This window comes from Pseudophryne corroboree, chromosome 2 (assembly GCF_028390025.1).
Source record: "Pseudophryne corroboree isolate aPseCor3 chromosome 2, aPseCor3.hap2, whole genome shotgun sequence".
Lineage (NCBI taxonomy): Eukaryota > Metazoa > Chordata > Amphibia > Anura > Myobatrachidae > Pseudophryne > Pseudophryne corroboree.
Genome location: NC_086445.1, coordinates 217,857,792 through 217,876,325, shown reverse-complemented (window position 1 = coordinate 217,876,325; position 18,534 = coordinate 217,857,792). Strand labels below are relative to the sequence as shown.

The 18,534-nt window shown below is 47.2% G+C and overlaps 1 protein-coding gene across 1 annotated transcript in view; it reads right to left on the bottom strand.

Annotated features, from left to right (window-relative positions):
- The window catches only part of B4GALNT1 (beta-1,4-N-acetyl-galactosaminyltransferase 1), a 209,000-nt gene that overhangs the window by 41,969 nt on the left and 148,497 nt on the right, over window positions 1-18,534 (bottom strand). The window contains exons 4-7 of the mRNA XM_063952319.1: window positions 15,050-15,156; window positions 12,991-13,031; window positions 10,532-10,712; window positions 8,796-8,888 (exon numbers count right to left, since the gene is read on the bottom strand). Coding sequence (XP_063808389.1) covers window positions 8,796-8,888; window positions 10,532-10,712; window positions 12,991-13,031; window positions 15,050-15,156 — 422 coding nt within the window. The remainder of the gene's footprint in view (window positions 1-8,795; window positions 8,889-10,531; window positions 10,713-12,990; window positions 13,032-15,049; window positions 15,157-18,534) is intronic.

Here is an 18,534-nt window from a genome sequence, read left to right as displayed (position 1 = left end):
TTGCCATGTGCTTAATATATACAAAAATATATATACCTACATCCAGTGTGTATATATATATATATATATATATATATATATATCTACACATATACATATATATATATCCAAATACACAAGCATATATACCCATTTAAAGCTATATGCAATGTAGGCTTAAAAGCCTGAACGTGTGCTGTGCACGTGCTGCTGCATTAAAATGCAGCTTAGTTTATAGGGCCTCTCGCTTCAATGCGAGCACAATCCTCCCCTCTCCCGCGCGACCTCCCCCTCACAGACGGACCGCGGCAGCAAGCACTGTCCGCGGTCAGTCTCCCCTCTCTCCTCCCCCTGCAGACAGAGCCGCGCCAGCCGCCGTTCGCGGCCCGGAGCTCTGAAACGGGAGGGAGGGGAAAAGCAGCGGCGCAGGGAGCCGGGTGGTGGGGAGCGCCTAGCTGCGGCTGCTAGTACTATCAGTCCGGGGCTGGGTAGTGGCGGCAACAGGCATGATGTCTCTCTGGCTCCCCTCTGCGCCGGATTGTTACACTGGCCGGCGGGTCGGGAGCGGCGGGTAGTGCGGGCGCTATGGAGCCTGTGACAAGAGGCAGGCAGCAGATGGCGGTGCGCAGTACCACACACGGCGGGGCGGCAGCGGGAGCTGACCGCCCCGGGGAAAAAATACCTGCGATCCAGTGCTCCTGGACTCTGGCGGGGCTTCTCCAACAAGTTCCGTCCAGTCCTTTCTGCAGCCTCAGCTGTTGTTAGCTGAGCTGCTTGTGGCTGTGAGGGGGCTCCTTTGTGAGGCCCGACACGCCAAGAGCTGCACGCAGCAGCTTCTATAATCCCGTACCCAGAGCTTTTGTATAAGCTGGGAAAGGATTGTAATGTATAAAAAATAAAAACAAAAATATTTAAAAGTGAAAAATGTATGTCCCCCTCTGGAGGTCCACACTTGTGCTTCCTGTCCATGTGAGCACCGAAAAAACACTGAGGTATTCTGGGAGTATGGAGGGGAGGTGAGTTACTGAAATTTGAATATTCAGTGCCCAGTCCTTGCTAACACCGTCCATATCCCAAGAGTACTCCAGTGACCCCTAGTGGATGAAAAAATAAGAATTTACTTACCGATAATTCTATTTCTCGTAGTCCGTAGTGGATGCTGGGAACTCCGTAAGGACCATGGGGAATAGCGGCTCCGCAGGAGACTGGGCACGAAAGTAAAGCTTTAGGACTACCTGGTGTGCACTGGCTCCTCCCCCTATGACCCTCCTCCAAGCCTCAGTTAGGATACTGTGCCCGGACGAGCGTACACAATAAGGAAGGATTTTGAATCCCGGGTAAGACTCATACCAGCCACACCAATCACACCGTACAACCTGTGATCTGAACCCAGTTAACAGCATGATAACAGAGGAGCCTCTGAAAAGATGGCTCGCAACAATAATAACCCGATTTTTGTAACAATAACTATGTACAAGTATTGCAGACAATCCGCACTTGGGATGGGCGCCCAGCATCCACTACGGACTACGAGAAATAGAATTATCGGTAAGTAAATTCTTATTTTCTCTGACGTCCTAGTGGATGCTGGGAACTCCGTAAGGACCATGGGGATTATACCAAAGCTCCCAAACGGGCGGGAGAGTGCGGATGACTCTGCAGCACCGAATGAGAGAACTCCAGGTCCTCCTCAGCCAGGGTATCAAATTTGTAGAATTTAGCAAACGTGTTTGCCCCTGACCAAGTAGCTGCTCGGCAAAGTTGTAACGCCGAGACCCCTCGGGCAGCCGCCCAAGATGAGCCCACCTTCCTTGTGGAATGGGTTTTTACAGATTTTGGCTGTGGCAGGCCTGCCACAAAATGTGCAAGCTGAATTGTACTACAAATCCAACGAGCAATAGTCTGCTTAGAAGCAGGAGCACCCAGCTTGTTGGGTGCATACAGGATAAACAGCGAGTCAGATTTCCTGACTCCAGCCGTCCTGGAAACATATATTTTCAAGGCCCTGACTACGTCCAACAACTTGGAGTCCTCCAAGTCACTAGTAGCAGCAGGTACCACAATAGGTTGGTTCAGATGAAACACTGAAACCACCTTAGGGAGAAAATGAGGACGAGTCCTCAATTCCGCCCTGTCTGAATGGAAGATCAGATAAGGGCTTTTACAGGATAAAGCCCGCCAATTCTGACACGTGCCTGGCCGAGGCCAGGGCCAACAACATGACCACTTTCCATGTGAGATATTTTAACTCCACAGATTCAAGTGGTTCAAACCAATGTGACTTTAGGAACCCCAAAACTACATTGAGATCCCAAGGTGCCACTGGAGGCACAAAAGGAGGCTGTATATGCAGTACCCCTTTTACAAACGTCTGAACTTCAGGTAGTGAAGCTAGTTCTTTCTGGAAGAAAAGTGACAGGGCCGAAATTTGAACCTTAATGGACCCCAATTTTAGGCCCATAGACACTCCTGTTTACAGGAAATGCAGGAATCGACCTAGTTGAAATTCCTCCATCGGGGCCTTACTGGCCTCGCACCCCGCAACATATTTTCGCCAAATGCGGTGATAATGCTTTGCGGTTACATGCTTCCTGGCTTGACCAGGGTAGGGATGACTTCATCCGGAATGCCTTTTTCCTTCAGGATCTGGCGTTCAACCGCCCTGCCGTCAAACGCAGCCGCGGTAAGTCTTGGAATAGACAGGGTCCTTGCTGGAGCAGGTCCCTTATTAGAGGTAGAGGCCACGGGTCCTCCGTGAGCATCTCTTGAAGTTCCGGGTACCAAGTCCTTCTTGGCCAATCCGGAGCCACGAGTATAGTTCTTACTCCCCTCCGTCTTATAATTCTCAGTACTTTTGGTATGAGAGGAAGAGGAGGGAACACATACACTGACTGGTACACCCACGGTGTTACCAGAGCGTCCACAGCTATTGCCTGAGGGTCCCTTGACCTGGCGCAATACCTGTCCAATTTTTTGTTTAGGCGGGACGCCATCATGTCCACCTTTGGTTTTTCCCAATGGTTTACAATCATGTGGAAGACTTCTGGGTGAAGTCCCCACTCTCCCGGGTGGAGGTCGTGCCTGCTGAGGAAGTCTGCTTCCCAGTTGTCCACTCCCGGAATGAACACTGCTGACAGTGCTATCACATGATTTTCCGCCCAGCGAAAAATCCTTGCAGCTTCTGCCATTGCCCTCCTGCTTCTTGTGCCGCCCTGTCTGTTTACGTGGGCGACTGCCGTGATGTTGTCCGACTGGATCAGCACCGGCTGACCTTGAAGCAGAGGCCTTGCTTGGCTTAGGGCATTGTAAATGGCCCTTAGCTCCAAAATATTTATGTGAAGTGATGTCTCCAGGCTTGACCACAAGCCCTGGAAATTTCTTCCCTGTGTGACTGCTCCCCAGCCTCGCAGGCTGGCATCCGTGGTCACCAGGACCCAGTCCTGAATGCCGAATCTGCGGCCCTCTAGAAGATGAGCACTCTGCAACCACCACAGGAGAGACACCCTTGTCTTTGGTGACAGGGTTATCCGCTGATGCATCTGAAGATGCGATCCGGACCATTTGTCCAGCAGGTCCCACTGGAAAGTTCTTGCGTGGAATCTGCCGAATGGAATTGCTTCGTAGGAAGCCACCATTTTTCCCAGGACCCTTGTGCACTGATGCACTGACAGTTGGCCTGGTTTTAGGAGGTTTCTGACTAGTTCGGATAACTCCCTGGCTTTCTCCTCCGGGAGAAAACACCTTTTTCTGGACTGTGTCCAGGATCATCCCTAGGAATAGAAGACGTGTCGTCGGGATCAGCTGCGATTTTGGAATATTGAGAATCCAACCGTGCTGCCGCAGCACTATCTGAGATAGTGCTACCCCGACTTCCAACTGTTCCCTGGATCTTGCCCTTATCAGGAGATCGTCCAAGTAAGGGATAACTAAAACTCCCTTCTTTCGAAGGAGTATCATCATTTCGGCCATTACCTTGGTAAAGACCCGGGGTGCCGTGGACAATCCAAACGGCAGCGTCTGAAACTGATAGTGACAGTTCTGTACCACAAACCTGAGGTACCCTTGGAGAAGGGTAAATTGGGACATGTAGGTAAGCATCTTTGATGTCCAGAGAGACCATATAGTCCCCTTCTTCCAGGTTTGCAATCACTGCTCTGAGTGACTCCATCTTGAATTTGAACCTTTGTATGTAAGTGTTCAAGGATTTTAGATTTAAAATTGGTCTCACCGAGCCGTCCGGCTTCGGTACCACAATTAGTGTGGAATAGTACCCCTTTCCCTGTTGCAGGAGGGGTACCTTGATTATCACCTGCTGGGAATACAGCCTGTGAATGGCTTGCAATACTGTCTCCCTGTCTGAGGGAGACGTCGGTAAAGCAGACTTTATGAAACGGCGAGGGGGAGACGTCTGGAATTTCTTGAGACGGGCCCCCACCGTGCCTGAGACCGCTTGTAAAGCCCCAGCGTCATGCAGAGGACTTTGCGGAGGCGGGAGAGGGCTTCTGTTCCTGGGAATTGGCTGTTTGCTGCAGCCTTTTTCCTCTCCCTCTGCCACGGGGCAGAAATGAGGCGCCTTTTGCCCGCTTGCCCTTATGGGGCCGAAAGGACTGCGCCTGATAATACGGCGTCTTCTTAGGTTGAGAAGCTACCTGGGGTAAAAATTTGGATTTTCCAGCCGTTGCCGTGGCTACCAGGTCTGTTAGACCTACCCCAAATAACTCCTCCCTTTTATAAGGCGATACTTCAATATGCCTTTTGGAATCCGCATCACCTGACCACTGTCTTGTCCATAACCCTCTTCTGGCAGAAATGGACAGCGCACTTACTCTTGATGCCAGTCGGCAAATATCCCTCTGTGCATCACGCATATATAGAAATGCATCTTTTAAATGCTCTATAGTTAGTAATATACTGTCCCTATCTAGGGTATCAATATTGTCAGTCAGGGAATCCGACCAAGCCACCCCAGCACTGCACATCCAGGCTGAGGCGATTGCTGGTCGCAGTATCACACCCGTGTGAGTGTATATACATTTTAGGATATTTTACTGCTTTCTGTCAGCAGGTTCCTTAAGGGCGGCCGTATCCGGGGACGGTAGTGCCACCTGTTTAGACAAGCGTGTGAGCGCTTTATTCACCCTAAGGGGTGTTTTCCAACGTGCCCTATCCTCTGGCGGGAAGGGGTATGATGCTAATAACTTTTTAGGAATTAACAGTTTTTATCGGGGGAAACCCACGCATCATCACACACTTCATTTAATTCCTCAGATGCAGGAAAAACTACAGGCAGTTTTTTCTCACCCAACATAATACCCTTTTTAGTGGTACTGGTATTATCAGAAATGTGTAAAAACATTTTCCATAGCCTCAATCATGTAACGTGTGGCCCTACTGGAAGTCACATTCGTCTCTTAATCGTCGACACTGGAGTCAGTATCCGTGTCGGCGTCTGTATCTGCCATCTGCGGTAACGGGCGTTTTAGAGCCCCAGATGGCTTTTGAGACACCTGGACAGGCACAGGCTGAGTCGCCGGCTGTCTCATGTCATCAATCTTTTGTAAAGAGCTGACTCACATAATTCCTTCCATAAGCTCATCCACTCAGGTGTCGACTCCCTAGGGGGTGACATCTCTGTTACAGGCAATTGCTCCGCCTCCACCTCATTTTCCTCCTCATACATGTCGACACAACGTACCGACACACAGCACACACACAGGGAATGCTCTGATAGAGGACAGGACCCCACTAGCCCTTTGGGGAGACAGAGGGAGAGTATGCCAGCACACACCAGAGCGCTATATATATATACAGGGATAACCTTATATAAGTGTTTTTCCCCTTATAGCTGCTGTATTGTTATACTGCGCCTAATTAGTGCCCCCCTCTCTTTTTTATCCCCTTTCTGTAGTGTAGTAACTGCAGGGGAGAGCCAGGGAGCTTCCCTCCAACGGAGCTGTGAGAGAAAATAGCGCCAGTGTGCTGAGGAGATAGGCTCCGCCCCCTTCTCGGCGGCCTTTTCTCCCGTTTTTCTGTGGAATCTGGCAGGGGTTAAAATTCATCCATATAGCCCTGGGGGCTATATGTGATGTATTTTCGCCAGCCAAGGTGTTTTTATTGCTGCTCAGGGCGCCCCCCCCTAGCGCCCTGCACCCTCAGTGACCGAAGTGTGAAGTGTGCTGAGGAGCAATGGCGCACAGCTGCAGTGCTGTGCGCTACCTTGGTGAAGACAGGATGTCTTCTGCCGCCGATTTTTCCGGACCTCTTCTTGCTTCTGGCTCTGTAATGGGGCCGGCGGCGCGGCTCTGGGACCGAGCTCCGAGGCTGGGCCTGTGTTCGGTCCCTCTGGAGCTAATGGTGTCCAGTAGCCTAAGAAGCCCAATCCACTCTGCACGCAGGTGAGTTCGCTTCTTCTCCCCTTAGTCCCTCGATGCAGTGAGCCTGTTGCCAGCAGGTCTCACTGAAAATAAAAAACCTAAAACTAAACTTTTCACTAAGCAGCTCAGGAGAGCCCCTAGTGTGCACCCTTCTCGGCCGGGCACAAAAATCTAACTGAGGCTTGGAGGAGGGTCATAGGGGGAGGAGCCAGTGCACACCAGGTAGTCCTAAAGCTTTACTTTTGTGCCCAGTCTCCTGCGGAGCCGCTATTCCCCATGGTCCTTACGGAGTTCCCAGCATCCACTAGGACGTCAGAGAAAGAAATAATATTCAATAGTATATCATGATACATTCTTTGCAGTGCTGTTGGAGATATTTCAGCTTTTAACTATTACTGTTATTATTAGTGACAAAAAAAATTATTCAATTTACTATGGATTGGAAAATGGAAAAAGTGTATAAGTTATACATAAAACACACATAAAATCTGTACCCATCATAACATACAGTGCAGTACTACATGGCAGGACTGCCCAGCTGTGAGCCAAAGGGCCAGGTGCGACCCTCCAAAGCTTTGTAATAGCCCTAGCTTCCCTGAATGCTCCCTAGGCTCCGAGTTAATGTCTGAACACTACACAACCTGTGAGCATGTAGTCAAAAGAAAAAAAATGTTAATGTTCTGGCACAGCACTGCTAAGTAGCACAGGTTTGCAATAAAGCACAGTGCACTGGTGAATTCTATTATTTGTAAATGATTATCATTCCCCCCAAAAAGTTGTATAAAAGTTCTAAGCCCACCAGAAATTCACCTTCTGGAGGTGGTCCATATCACAATGAAATGGGGCTTTGGCCCTGTCCACCCTTAAATTATTTGTATGTACAGCACTGGTTACACTGTGCAACATTATTATGTCTTAGTACATTTGACATAAAAAGTCCATCTGAATGGGAACCCTCTTGTTACAGTTGATGGACTTCCACAATTTGATCACAATGCGAACTAAGACCCTCTATTTCTAGATATTTTTTACATGGCAATTTTACAGAGATTATTATACAATAAACACTTTACTCTACAAAGGAACTCTTTCAATTGCCCAACACTCGGTGTATGAATTCCTCAAAACTTGCTTGAGATAAAGCCTTGTGTCTCAAGTGCTGACACTCCAGATGCCGCAGAAACAAGTGTCTGCAGTCATGCTGATGCTGCAGATGGCTGTGTGGGAAGAATAATACTGCTCTGCTTTTCCCATCTCGTCTTCCACTGTCAGGAGAACAAATATGTCTCAGGCTTTCCTCCCCCACATATTCTGGTCATGTGAGTTTCTGCTCAGGCTATGCAGAACACCTTAATCCTCCCATTATCTTCAATTGATCGCATATTTTCTAATCCACTAATAAACCAATTAACCAACAATTTTCCAGTTGACTCATCTTCCTCCATAATTCCCATAATCCAGACTTTATTATCCTGCAATTATTTCATAAATCCCATCTAATGCAGTTACATAATCAGCCATGTTACCAATAATGGCCATATTATTGTATGACAAATCAACACCGATGGAGAGTGAGATCTACACCAGTTTGCGTAGCATAAAATTGCTCTGTACATGCACGAGAAACAGGCCACAAGCATACCCGCGCCCATGCAAATTTGTCTGAATCTAAAATGTATGCATGCTAATGCCTGCAGAGGTGGAACAGGGGAGAGAATGGGCAGATTAACCTAGGCAGAGTAGGGGCCTGTTCACTTATTTCACACATGCAGCCTGCACAGAGTCGCATATACGCCTGTCCAAGCTGTATTATATGTGGTTGCTCCTATGCAAGTTTCATTAAACAATCATGATATACATACTGTTTGTGATTGGCTCATTGCGAATGCTGAGCAGGTGCTGATAGGTGTTTTATTTGCTGCGTATTTGTATATATTGGTTAAACCTGGCATATATGCTACTGCTGCAGATCTACATGAAAATGCAGATGATTACCACTTGGTATGTTCTATCAATTGCGTCTTCTTATGAAAACTATTTACACCTGCGATTAGAGGTGCAATTGTGTCTAATTGTGTTTGCCGCAGGGTTTACTTCGCGGCTAATTGTCGGCCCTGATCTAGTCAGTTTGGTCCTGTATCCCCCGCACTTTAAACTCCGCGAGTGCACGAGTCCACAGCAGCTATATACCTCCCATTCATACTTCAGCTCCACTGTCAGTCACGTAATGCGATGATAGCAGAAGGGGGTGGAGTGATTAGTGTGCCACACTGCGCATCCAAAATTTTTGCATAGCACCGTGACCTGTACTACTTGGAAGCATGGGAAGAAGGATCTTTGTCGGGGAGGGACAGTAGGAATTATTGGGATTTAATAATAAAGACAGTATATTGTAAACCAATAATTGACAAGCTAGATATCTATTCCAACATTACCACTTACAGTTACTAGATGGCGTGACATATAATTTTGGAACAACGGGGTGCCGGATTTTGATGTTAAATGTCGCAGAGTGTCCATCTGTCTGAAACTGAACTGAAACGAAAGAACATGACAAATTATTAAATTGTGTCATTTGCCATATACCGAAACAAGGCACAGAGAAAAATAGACAACTGAAGCCCAAAATTAAGTTTTCAAGTGTGAACCAAAAAGGTAAATATATATATATATATATATATATATGCAGACAAGTCGCAAGCACTGCATGTGAAGAAAAATGGCACTGAATAAAGAACTATAACTTTCATAAGTTTAAAGGGAAATGTGACTTTGACTGTAGACGAGAGTCCCTGGTTTATAGTCTCCTCAGATACTGTCCCTCAGATAGTAACTCTGGTCTGTATTATCCTCAGGATATGGTACCTCTTCTCCTTCTAAGATACTGTTTCTACATCTTATGCTCCCAGCCCCATCCTACAGGATGATACACAGTCCCCAGTGCCTGTCTTCCCTCAGATATTAGCCTCAATCCCTATAAATACTACCCAGGACCCTCTCTTCCTCATAGCATAGTCCCAATTCTCCTCAGAAGCAACCTCCGGTTCTTATCCGCCCTTTGTCTGACTCTGTGACTAGATAGGAGTCTCGTAGCTGGGACAGGGGACTAGGGGCAGACAGTGCTAACACCAGAAATTGTGGGGACTGGGACTTACAAAATAGGCAGGGGCCCCCACCGCAACCCACACATTGCCACACACACACCGCTGCACCAACCCCTCACAGATTTAGCACCAACTGCTTAGCAGTCTGGGCACTGGATCACAGCAGTCCATGCATTGTGAGCGGGCCCGGCTGGCAGCAGCATTGATCAGGACCACCGGCAGACAACTACGCATAGAGAGACAGAGCCAGCAGCAGCAGTATTTTGAATTTAGTCAGTGTCGGCTGCAAGCCAATTTGAGCTGACCTGCACTCAGTCAAGAGCTGCCAGTCTGCGAGCTTCGATTGGCTAGCCGCCGTCACTGAATTCAAAATACTGCCGTTGCTGGCTCTGCCTCTCCATCCATAGTTGTCTGCTGGTGGTCATGATCAACGCTGCTGCCACCCGGATCCCTCTCGGTCTAGGCCCAGGACTAAGGTCCTGTCCGTCCCCTCTTGATGGTAGCTGTGGGGGCAGAACACCTAGGCAGGATGCTGGTCTTACTAAGGCGGCGTTGCCTCAGCTCTGCCTGTCTCTTAAGTGGAGCTGACGCAGCACTCCTCACATTGAGGAAGTGCAGGAGTGTAGCGGCGGGTCGAAGACTCCCAACTGAGGTCCAGTTAGAGGCCAACGTTTGGATGTCCTGCATTCACTTCCAAACCCCCCCCCCCCCCCCCCCTTGTCTCCTGTTACTGGGGCCCGCAGATGGACAGAGGACAGTGTCCATAAATCAGGATGGTTGAAAGGTACTTTATGCTGTAAAATATGATCTGATAACACAAAGAATATGACTATGCAATTCAGTATACATGCACATATAATATATCACAACAATTAGTGAGCACAAGTTTAGCTACAGTATCATTCATCTAATGATCTAGAGTAGACCATTATCTCTTATAATAATAAACTACCAAGCTAACTAAAGTGTCAGGTTTCTTTTTCTCTAATTGGTTGAAAAGTTTATCACCATATTATAATAAATAATTAGTGATACGTTACACCTGTAATCCTGTTATAATAATTTACTACTTACCAGTGTCAGCTGTGTTTGGATGGAAAACTGTGCTAGTATATGAAATTAACTGGAGTTGACGATTCAGATTATCCAAAATGGAGCTGGATAATGTGATTTTTTTTTCTCCTGCACCTTTTATCGTCACACTGTCCACTTCTGCAGCCACATCAAATGTCCCCATTGTGCATGACAGGGTCACCTGAAAGATTGACTGTATATGTTACTATCATAGTGTAAGTGGTAATTCATGTATTGAGTATGGTTTATGGGTTTATTGTTATTTTTATTAAAGATTTATGGGCTATGGCGGAATCATTTTTCTATGGGGTCCTTTAATTCATATTTCTTCCCTGATTATTGTGCTGGTAAAAAGTATATTGTAAATGTCAGCACAGTCTTAACTTATAATTAATGAATTCATATATTTGATGTACAAATATTTTCTAGCAAAATAGTACACTTTGGACCAATGGAGAGTAATGCTGCATACACACGGTGCGATTTTCCGTGCAATATGGACCATATCGCACGGAAACATAGTGCATATCGCACCGTGTGTATAAGCTTGCTATGCCGATGCGAGGTCCCGCGGGATTGGCATCATAAGAAAATATAGTGTATGCAGGCGGGGCCGATACTGATTACATTCCTCCGGGTAAAATATAGTAAGTATTGAATGTGCGCCTGCATCGGTACGTGTGTACGCACCTTTAGACGTAAATCGGAGCTAGATGCATCTTAAGATGCACTTGCATCTGCGTGTGCCGCATACTGTTTTATGCACCTGTTTTGCCACTAGTCATCATCAGTGATTGCACCTGCTCTATACTAGAGGTCGGACGCATTGGCGTATCTATAATGGGTGCAGTGTGTGAGGGGCACATTTTTCCGGAGTTTTGTGGATGCGCATTAGGAAAATCTTCAGGAAAATGGTCGCGAAGCCATTTTCCCAAAGGTTTGCGCATGCGCAATAGAGTCTGTGCTCAGACTCTAATGCTGCTGCGGAGAAGGATGGCACCGCCGGGGAACTCCGAGGAGGTAAGTATTAAATCCTTGTGCACTGTCAGAGAGGAGGGGGCACCTGATGCAGAAGGCTGCACACGGGCCTCCTCCTCTCTTAAAACGCCCCTGGCCGGAGGTGCAGGTTTCCGTACGGACTCAGACGTTTTTTAAAGGCTGCAATCATGTACAAGGCAAAACCATGCATGTAAATGATTGCAACTTTAAAAAAAGACGTCCGAGTTCAGCCGGGAACTCGCAACTCTGGCCAACTCAGACTTTATTACATCCGGCCCAAGGTGTGGATTTCTGCCTGTGTGCAGATCTGCAAGGGCTACATTTGGGTGAACACAGCCTTCCTGAACTTTGCCTATGTGAAAAGCCCCATTCTTCCCGCATTGTCCATAGTGCACACTTATGGAGCATCTGGCATGATTAGCTCCACTAACTGACCGACTGGTCTATAGAAATCATAAAAGTAAATGTTAAACAAACATCTACAAACAGAAAAGCATATTCCAAATATTGTGACACAACAATAAAACTTAACATAATGTGCCATCTTCAGATGGCGTTAGCCACTTTGTTCCTATGGAGGCATTACCGCCAAGGATGGATCGTTGTAATAAGCGGCAATAAGGAATCATTTACAAGGCCTTTTTGAGGAAAATTCTAAATAGGCATTATGTCGTTGCAAATTGACCTTTTTTTTTTTTTTTTTTTTTACCACAACTGGATGATATTACTTTGCAAAAAATACCTTTTATACTGGAGTCAGGAGGGTACTGTTATACAGCGCTTGCTGCCCTCTATCAGCCTGTTTCTGACAATACTTCCAATCAGGGACATGCATGACACTGTCATACTCCCTGTCAAACTCCTGAGATTTTACATATTGTAATCCTTTTAATAGCTCACACTTCAGATGAAAACAGGTCTGTTTTCTGGGATTTTGCTTCTCCTGAGGCAGGTGAAACAAAATCCCTGATATGCCGTGTCTCATGCTGGCTTATCGGGGCTAACTGAATAGCCCCTGGTGAGACAATTACCCGCGATTAATGATCAGAGGTAATTGAATACCCCCAAAGTAACATTTATCAAGTGCATCCTATATAATAAAAGGCTATTGTTGCTCCTCCCATCTATGGGGGGGAGGGATTCAAGAGTTTTGCGCGGCGGCAGCCACTAGATGGCTCCCGACAGAGTAATTCAAGTGTTGCTCCGTTCAGGCGGGCACAACCACTGGCGCTGACATTACTGTTATGTCGTTCCATCATTTTGACGGGCTGGTAACTATTTCTTTAATATTATAGGTAGCAGCTGATTAGTTGCCATGGGCAACGTCTCCACTGGCTCACTTCTTCACTCTTTTCACGGCTTCATAAATCTACCCCTCCGTATCAAAAATGAACCATGTACAGTTACTGCAGCAGAAAAGAAGGATATAATTTATTAATGTATAAACATAAAGTGCTTACCTCATAAATGTTTTTTTTATTCAGTTCCAGCAAACTTAAGCCTTCAATCAAAAACAATAAATTGTAATATTAAAAAGTGTTTGGTGAAATATTGCAAATTGTTAACTGTGGTTCAAGTTCACAACATGGACCAGCATTATACCCCTTTCACACCGCACAAATAACCCGGTATCGACCCGGCATATTGCTGGGTTGACACGGGTCGGCGTGCGGTGTGAAAGGGGCACTGCCGAAATCGCGGGTCGCCTGACCCAGCAATTCAACCCGGGTATAAAGCAGTGTTATACCCGGGTTGAATACCAGGTCATTGGCTGCGTAAACGGGCTCCCGGGTCGATGCGACCCGGGATCCGTTTACTAGATAGGGAGAGGCGGCGCGGAGATGAGCTCATCACCCAGCGCTGCCTCCTCCTACGCCCCCGCCGCCGGCTCCGCCCTCCCGCTGCTATGGCAACCCGCCCGGCTTATTGCCGGGTCGGGAAAGCCTGCAGCAGCTGCCAATGCCGGATCCCACCCGGGAAGGACCCGTTTCCAATTCCTGGGTGGGATCCGGCATTGGCAGTGTGAAAGGGGTATAACTAAACTGCTTCAGAACATCATTACACTTGTTAATAACATTAAAAAGTGCACCCTCGCCACACTTCAGGTAAGGCTAGCATTCCCATTAGATGTCCACGTGAATAGTAAAGCTGATAGCCGAGAGGTCCCATATTCTGATCTTGTGCCATTAACTGTATACAAAAACCTCTCACTGTGGGGTCTATGTACTATGCCTTGGAGCGAGATAAAGTGGGCAGAGAATAAGGGGGAGATGTGCTAAGCAGTGAAAAGAGTAGAGAAGTGAGCCAGTGGAGAAGTTGCCCATGGCAACTAGTCAGCATTGAAGTAACATTTATAATATGCATACTATAAAGTTATACAGAGCAGCTGATAGGTTGCCATGAGCAACTTCTCCACTGGCTCACTTCTCCACCTATAGACCATGTCGACCTAATGCATGTCGACCATTAGTGCTGTCGCCCTAAAGAGCAGATCCCAAATTAATTGCTAAGGTCTAAATGAGACACAACTTTTTAAAATATTGACATAGTTTGAGGAATGTTGAGTAAAGGAGTGGTTTAATCGGGGCCATAACTAGCGGTGTGCGAGCAGTGCCGTCGCCAGGGTGAGTACATTAAGCCTATTCTCATATGGGGTATTAAAGATATTATGCCTTTTGGCAACAAAACAGTAATAAAAGCTCTGAATCTGCAAGGTGAGCACATAACCAAAGACAAATGTGAAGGTGCGTCAGCAAGTTAGCAAATGACTTTGATAGATTTGTGAGTGCAGAAGTGCAGCCATCTGAACTGCAGCCTGCACTGGTAGCTGTGAAAATGTGATAGTCATTTTACAGAGTGCGTGGGAGAAAACGGTTAATCCCTCTGCTGCTGGCATGATTCATACTCAAGTGATTGTGAGATCTGACCGTGCATATGATTTCCTGTAGAAGATGATCTCACGAGGTGTGTCCTGAGTGCAGAAAGGCAATGCACATTTTTGTATTATCTGTAGTCATCAGTGTGAGGATAAATTGTAATGGGCCCTACACACTGGCAGATAAACAGAACGATATGAATGTTCTCAACTCGTTCATATCGCTCTGTGTGAAGGCACCAGCGATGAACGATGCGCGGCCCCGCGCTTGTTCATTGCTGGTACCCTGTCGCTTGTGAATGCAGGCCAATATGGACGATCTCGTCCATATTTGCCTGCACTGCTATGGAGCCGGATGACGGGGAGAGTGAAGAAACTTCACTCCCCCCATCACCTCCCCCCCCCCCGCAGCCGGGTCGCCCGTATCCGCCGTCGGGCATCTCGGCGGCGGATCGGTATGTATGTAGGGCCTATTAGAAGACTACACAGAGAAGATGGGAGCTGCTAGAGGAGTGGAAGCAAGTTATTTCTGAACTCAGTTGTTGAGTTATTACAAGGTTAATAGAAAAAAAGTCCAATTACAAGTGGAGAAAAATGCACATGTACAGTATAGTTTCTAAGTGCAAGTTACTTGTGCCACTCACCTGGTATAATTATTGTTTTCAGAGGGCAGACTATTACACCTTGCATGGGGTATTGCAATGGAGAGTTTGCCTGTGCAATAATAATCCTGTCTGTCGGACTGTAGAATCTGTGCATGAAATGGAAAATAAATAAATACATACAACATACATATATTTGACACATGGTGGTTTAATACTTTTCTTTATCTTACAAACAGTGTTGTACTGGGGCATTAGGGGCCCACCAGGAAATGCACTGGTAGGGGGCCAAGCTTGAGGGGTGTGGCCAGCCACTACAGAGGTACTTGGACATGCAAAGAACAGGTGCCTTTATAAAGGAGTGGAGAGGGGTGTGTCAGGACCACCTATTTTTACAGCTAATCTTGGTGTAGTTTCCATAGAAACAAACAAAGTAAATTAATCCATGATTCCATACCCTCCAACATTTTACACATAAAAATCGGTACAAATTAGAAAAGAGGCGTGGTCACGGGTAAAGGCCTTTTCCTATACTTTCAATGAAAGTTTGGAGAGCCAAAAATCGGTACAGACCATAAAAAAAGGTACTGTACCTGTTAAAAAGGTACAGTTGGAGGGTACGTGATTCTGATCCATAGAGGAGGAGGCAGGTGGGGCCCACCAGGGTTTTCCCCTGTGGGGAGGTGTGGCCCTGCTTACATATTACTTCCTGAAATGTTACATGGCACAAAAAGAACATTTGATATTAACATACCTCCCAACATGACTCTCTCCAGGAGGGACAGAATGATCTGCTCCTGGGCTTCCCTCTTAATTTATGATTGTCATCATCTGTGCTGAAACACCTTTCTAACCATTTACCTGTTCAACACAGGTGCCGACAATCATAAATTAAAAGAAAAGACCAGAAAAAGAGCATTTTGTCCCTGGAGAGGGTCATATTGGGAGGTATGTATTAATAGGAGACTGTGCGTAAAAATATGGTATGCATCAACAGGGCGGGCAACAGAAATCTTGGGGCCTGGTACACAGCTACCTCTGAGCCCCCCATCACCCATATATGGCCATTATGTAATACATAGGATACAGTATAATACTGTATATGCTTCTGACAGCTATGTGACTTTTGCTATAAATATCACCATTACATCAGGGTCGAAAATAAGATTTTACTCACCGGTAAATCTATTTCTCGTAGTCCGTAGTGGATGCTGGGGACTCCGTAAGGACCATGGGGAATAGACGGCTCCGCAGGAGACTGGGCACATCTAAAGAAAGATTTAGGACTATCTGGTGTGCACTGGCTCCTCCCCCTATGACCCTCCTCCAAGCCTCAGTTAGGAACTGTGCCCGGAAGAGCTGACACAATAAGGAAGGATTTTGAATCCCGGGTAAGACTCATAACAGCCACACCAATCACACCATATAACACGTGATAAGAACCCCGGTTAACAGTATGATAACAATTGGAGCCTCTGAAGAGATGGCTCACAACAAAACCCGATTTTTGTAACAATAACTATGTACAAGTATTGCAGACAATCCGCACTTGGGATGGGCGCCCAGCATCCACTACGGACTACGAGAAATAGATTTACCGGTGAGTAAAATCTTATTTTCTCTGACGTCCTAGTGGATGCTGGGGACTCCGTAAGGACCATGGGGATTATACCAAAGCTCCCAAACGGGCGGGAGAGTGCGGATGACTCTGCAGCACCGAATGAGAGAACTCCAGGTCCTCCTCAGCCAGGGAATCAAATTTGTAGAATTTAGCAAACGTGTTTGCCCCTGACCAAGTAGCTGCTCGGCAAAGTTGTAAAGCCGAGACCCCTCGGGCAGCCGCCCAAGATGAGCCCACCTTCCTTGTGGAATGGGCTTTTATTGATTTAGGCTGCGGTAATCCTACCGCAGAATGCGCCGCTGAATAGTGCTACAAATCCAGCGCGCAATAGACTGCTTAGAAGCAGGAGCACCCAGCTTGTTGGGTGCATACAGGATAAACAGCGAGTCAGTTTTTCTGACTCCAGCTGTCCTGGAAACATAAATTTTCAGGGCCCTGACTACGTCCAGCAACTTGGAATCCTCCAAGTCCCTAGTAGCCGCAGGCACCACAATAGGTTGGTTCAAGTGAAAAGCTGAGACCACCTTCGGGAGAAACTGAGGACGAGTCCTCAATTCTGCCCTATCCATCTGGAAAATCAGATAAGGGCTTTTTCAAGACAAAGCCGCCAAATCTGAAACCCGCCTGGCCAAAGCCAGGGCCAACAGTATGACCACTTTCCACGTGAGATATTTTAATTCCACAGTCTTAAGTGGTTCGAACCAATGTGATTTCAGGAATGCCAAAACCACATTGAGATCCCAAGGTGCCACTGGGGGCACAAAAGGAGGCTGAATATGCAGAACTCCTTTGACAAAAGTCTGAACTTCAGGCAGTGAAGCCAGTTCTTTCTGGAAGAAAATCGACAGAGCCGAAATCTGGACCTTGATGGACCCCAATTTGAGGCCCAACGTCACCCCTGCTTGCAGGAAGTGTAGGAATCGACCCAGTTGAAATTCCTCCTTCGGGGCCTTCATGGCCTCACACCAAGCAACATATTTCCGCCAAATGCGGTAATAATGTCTTGCGGTGACATCCTTCCTGGCTTTGATCAGGGTAGGGATGACTTCTTCCGGAATACCCTTTTCCTTTAGGATCCGGTGTTCAACCGCCATGCCGTCAAACGCAGCCGCGGTAAGTCTTGGAACAGACAGGGTCCCTGCTGCAGCAGGTCTTGTCTGAGCGGCAGAGGCCAAGGGTCCTCTGCCAGCATCTCTTGAAGTTCCGCGTACCAAGCTCTTCTTGGCCAATCCGGAACCATGGGTATGGTTTTCACTCCTCGCATTCTTATTATTCTCAGTACCCTGGGTATGAGAGGGAGAGGAGGAAACACATAAACCGACTGGTACACCCACGGTGTCACTAGAGCATCCACAGCGATCGCCTGAGGGTCCCTTGACCTGGCGCAATATCTTTTCAACTTTTTGTTGAGGCGGGACGCCATCATGTCCACCCGTGGTCATTCCCAACGGTTTACCCGCATTTGGAAAACTTCTGGAAGAAGTCCCCATTCTCCCGGGTGTAGGTCGCCCATCGGAGAATCCTTGTGGCTTCTGCCATCGCCATCCTGCTTCTTGTGCCGCCCTGTCTGTTTACATGGGCGATCGCCGTGATGTTGTCTGATTGGATCAGTACCGGCTGGTTCTGAAGCAGGGGCCTTGCTTGGCTTAGGGCATTGTAAATGGCCCTTAGCTCCAGAATAATTATGTGAAGCGAAATCTCCTTGGAAATTTCTTCCCTGTGTGACTGCACCCCAGCCCCGAAGGCTGGCCTCCGTGGTCACCAGGACCCAGTCCTGTATTCCGAATCTGCGGCCCTCTAGTAGATGAGCCCTCTGCAGCCACCACAGCAGCGACACCCTGTTTCTTGCCGACAGGGTTATCCGCTGTTGCATCTGTAGATGGGACCCGGACCATTTGTCCCACAG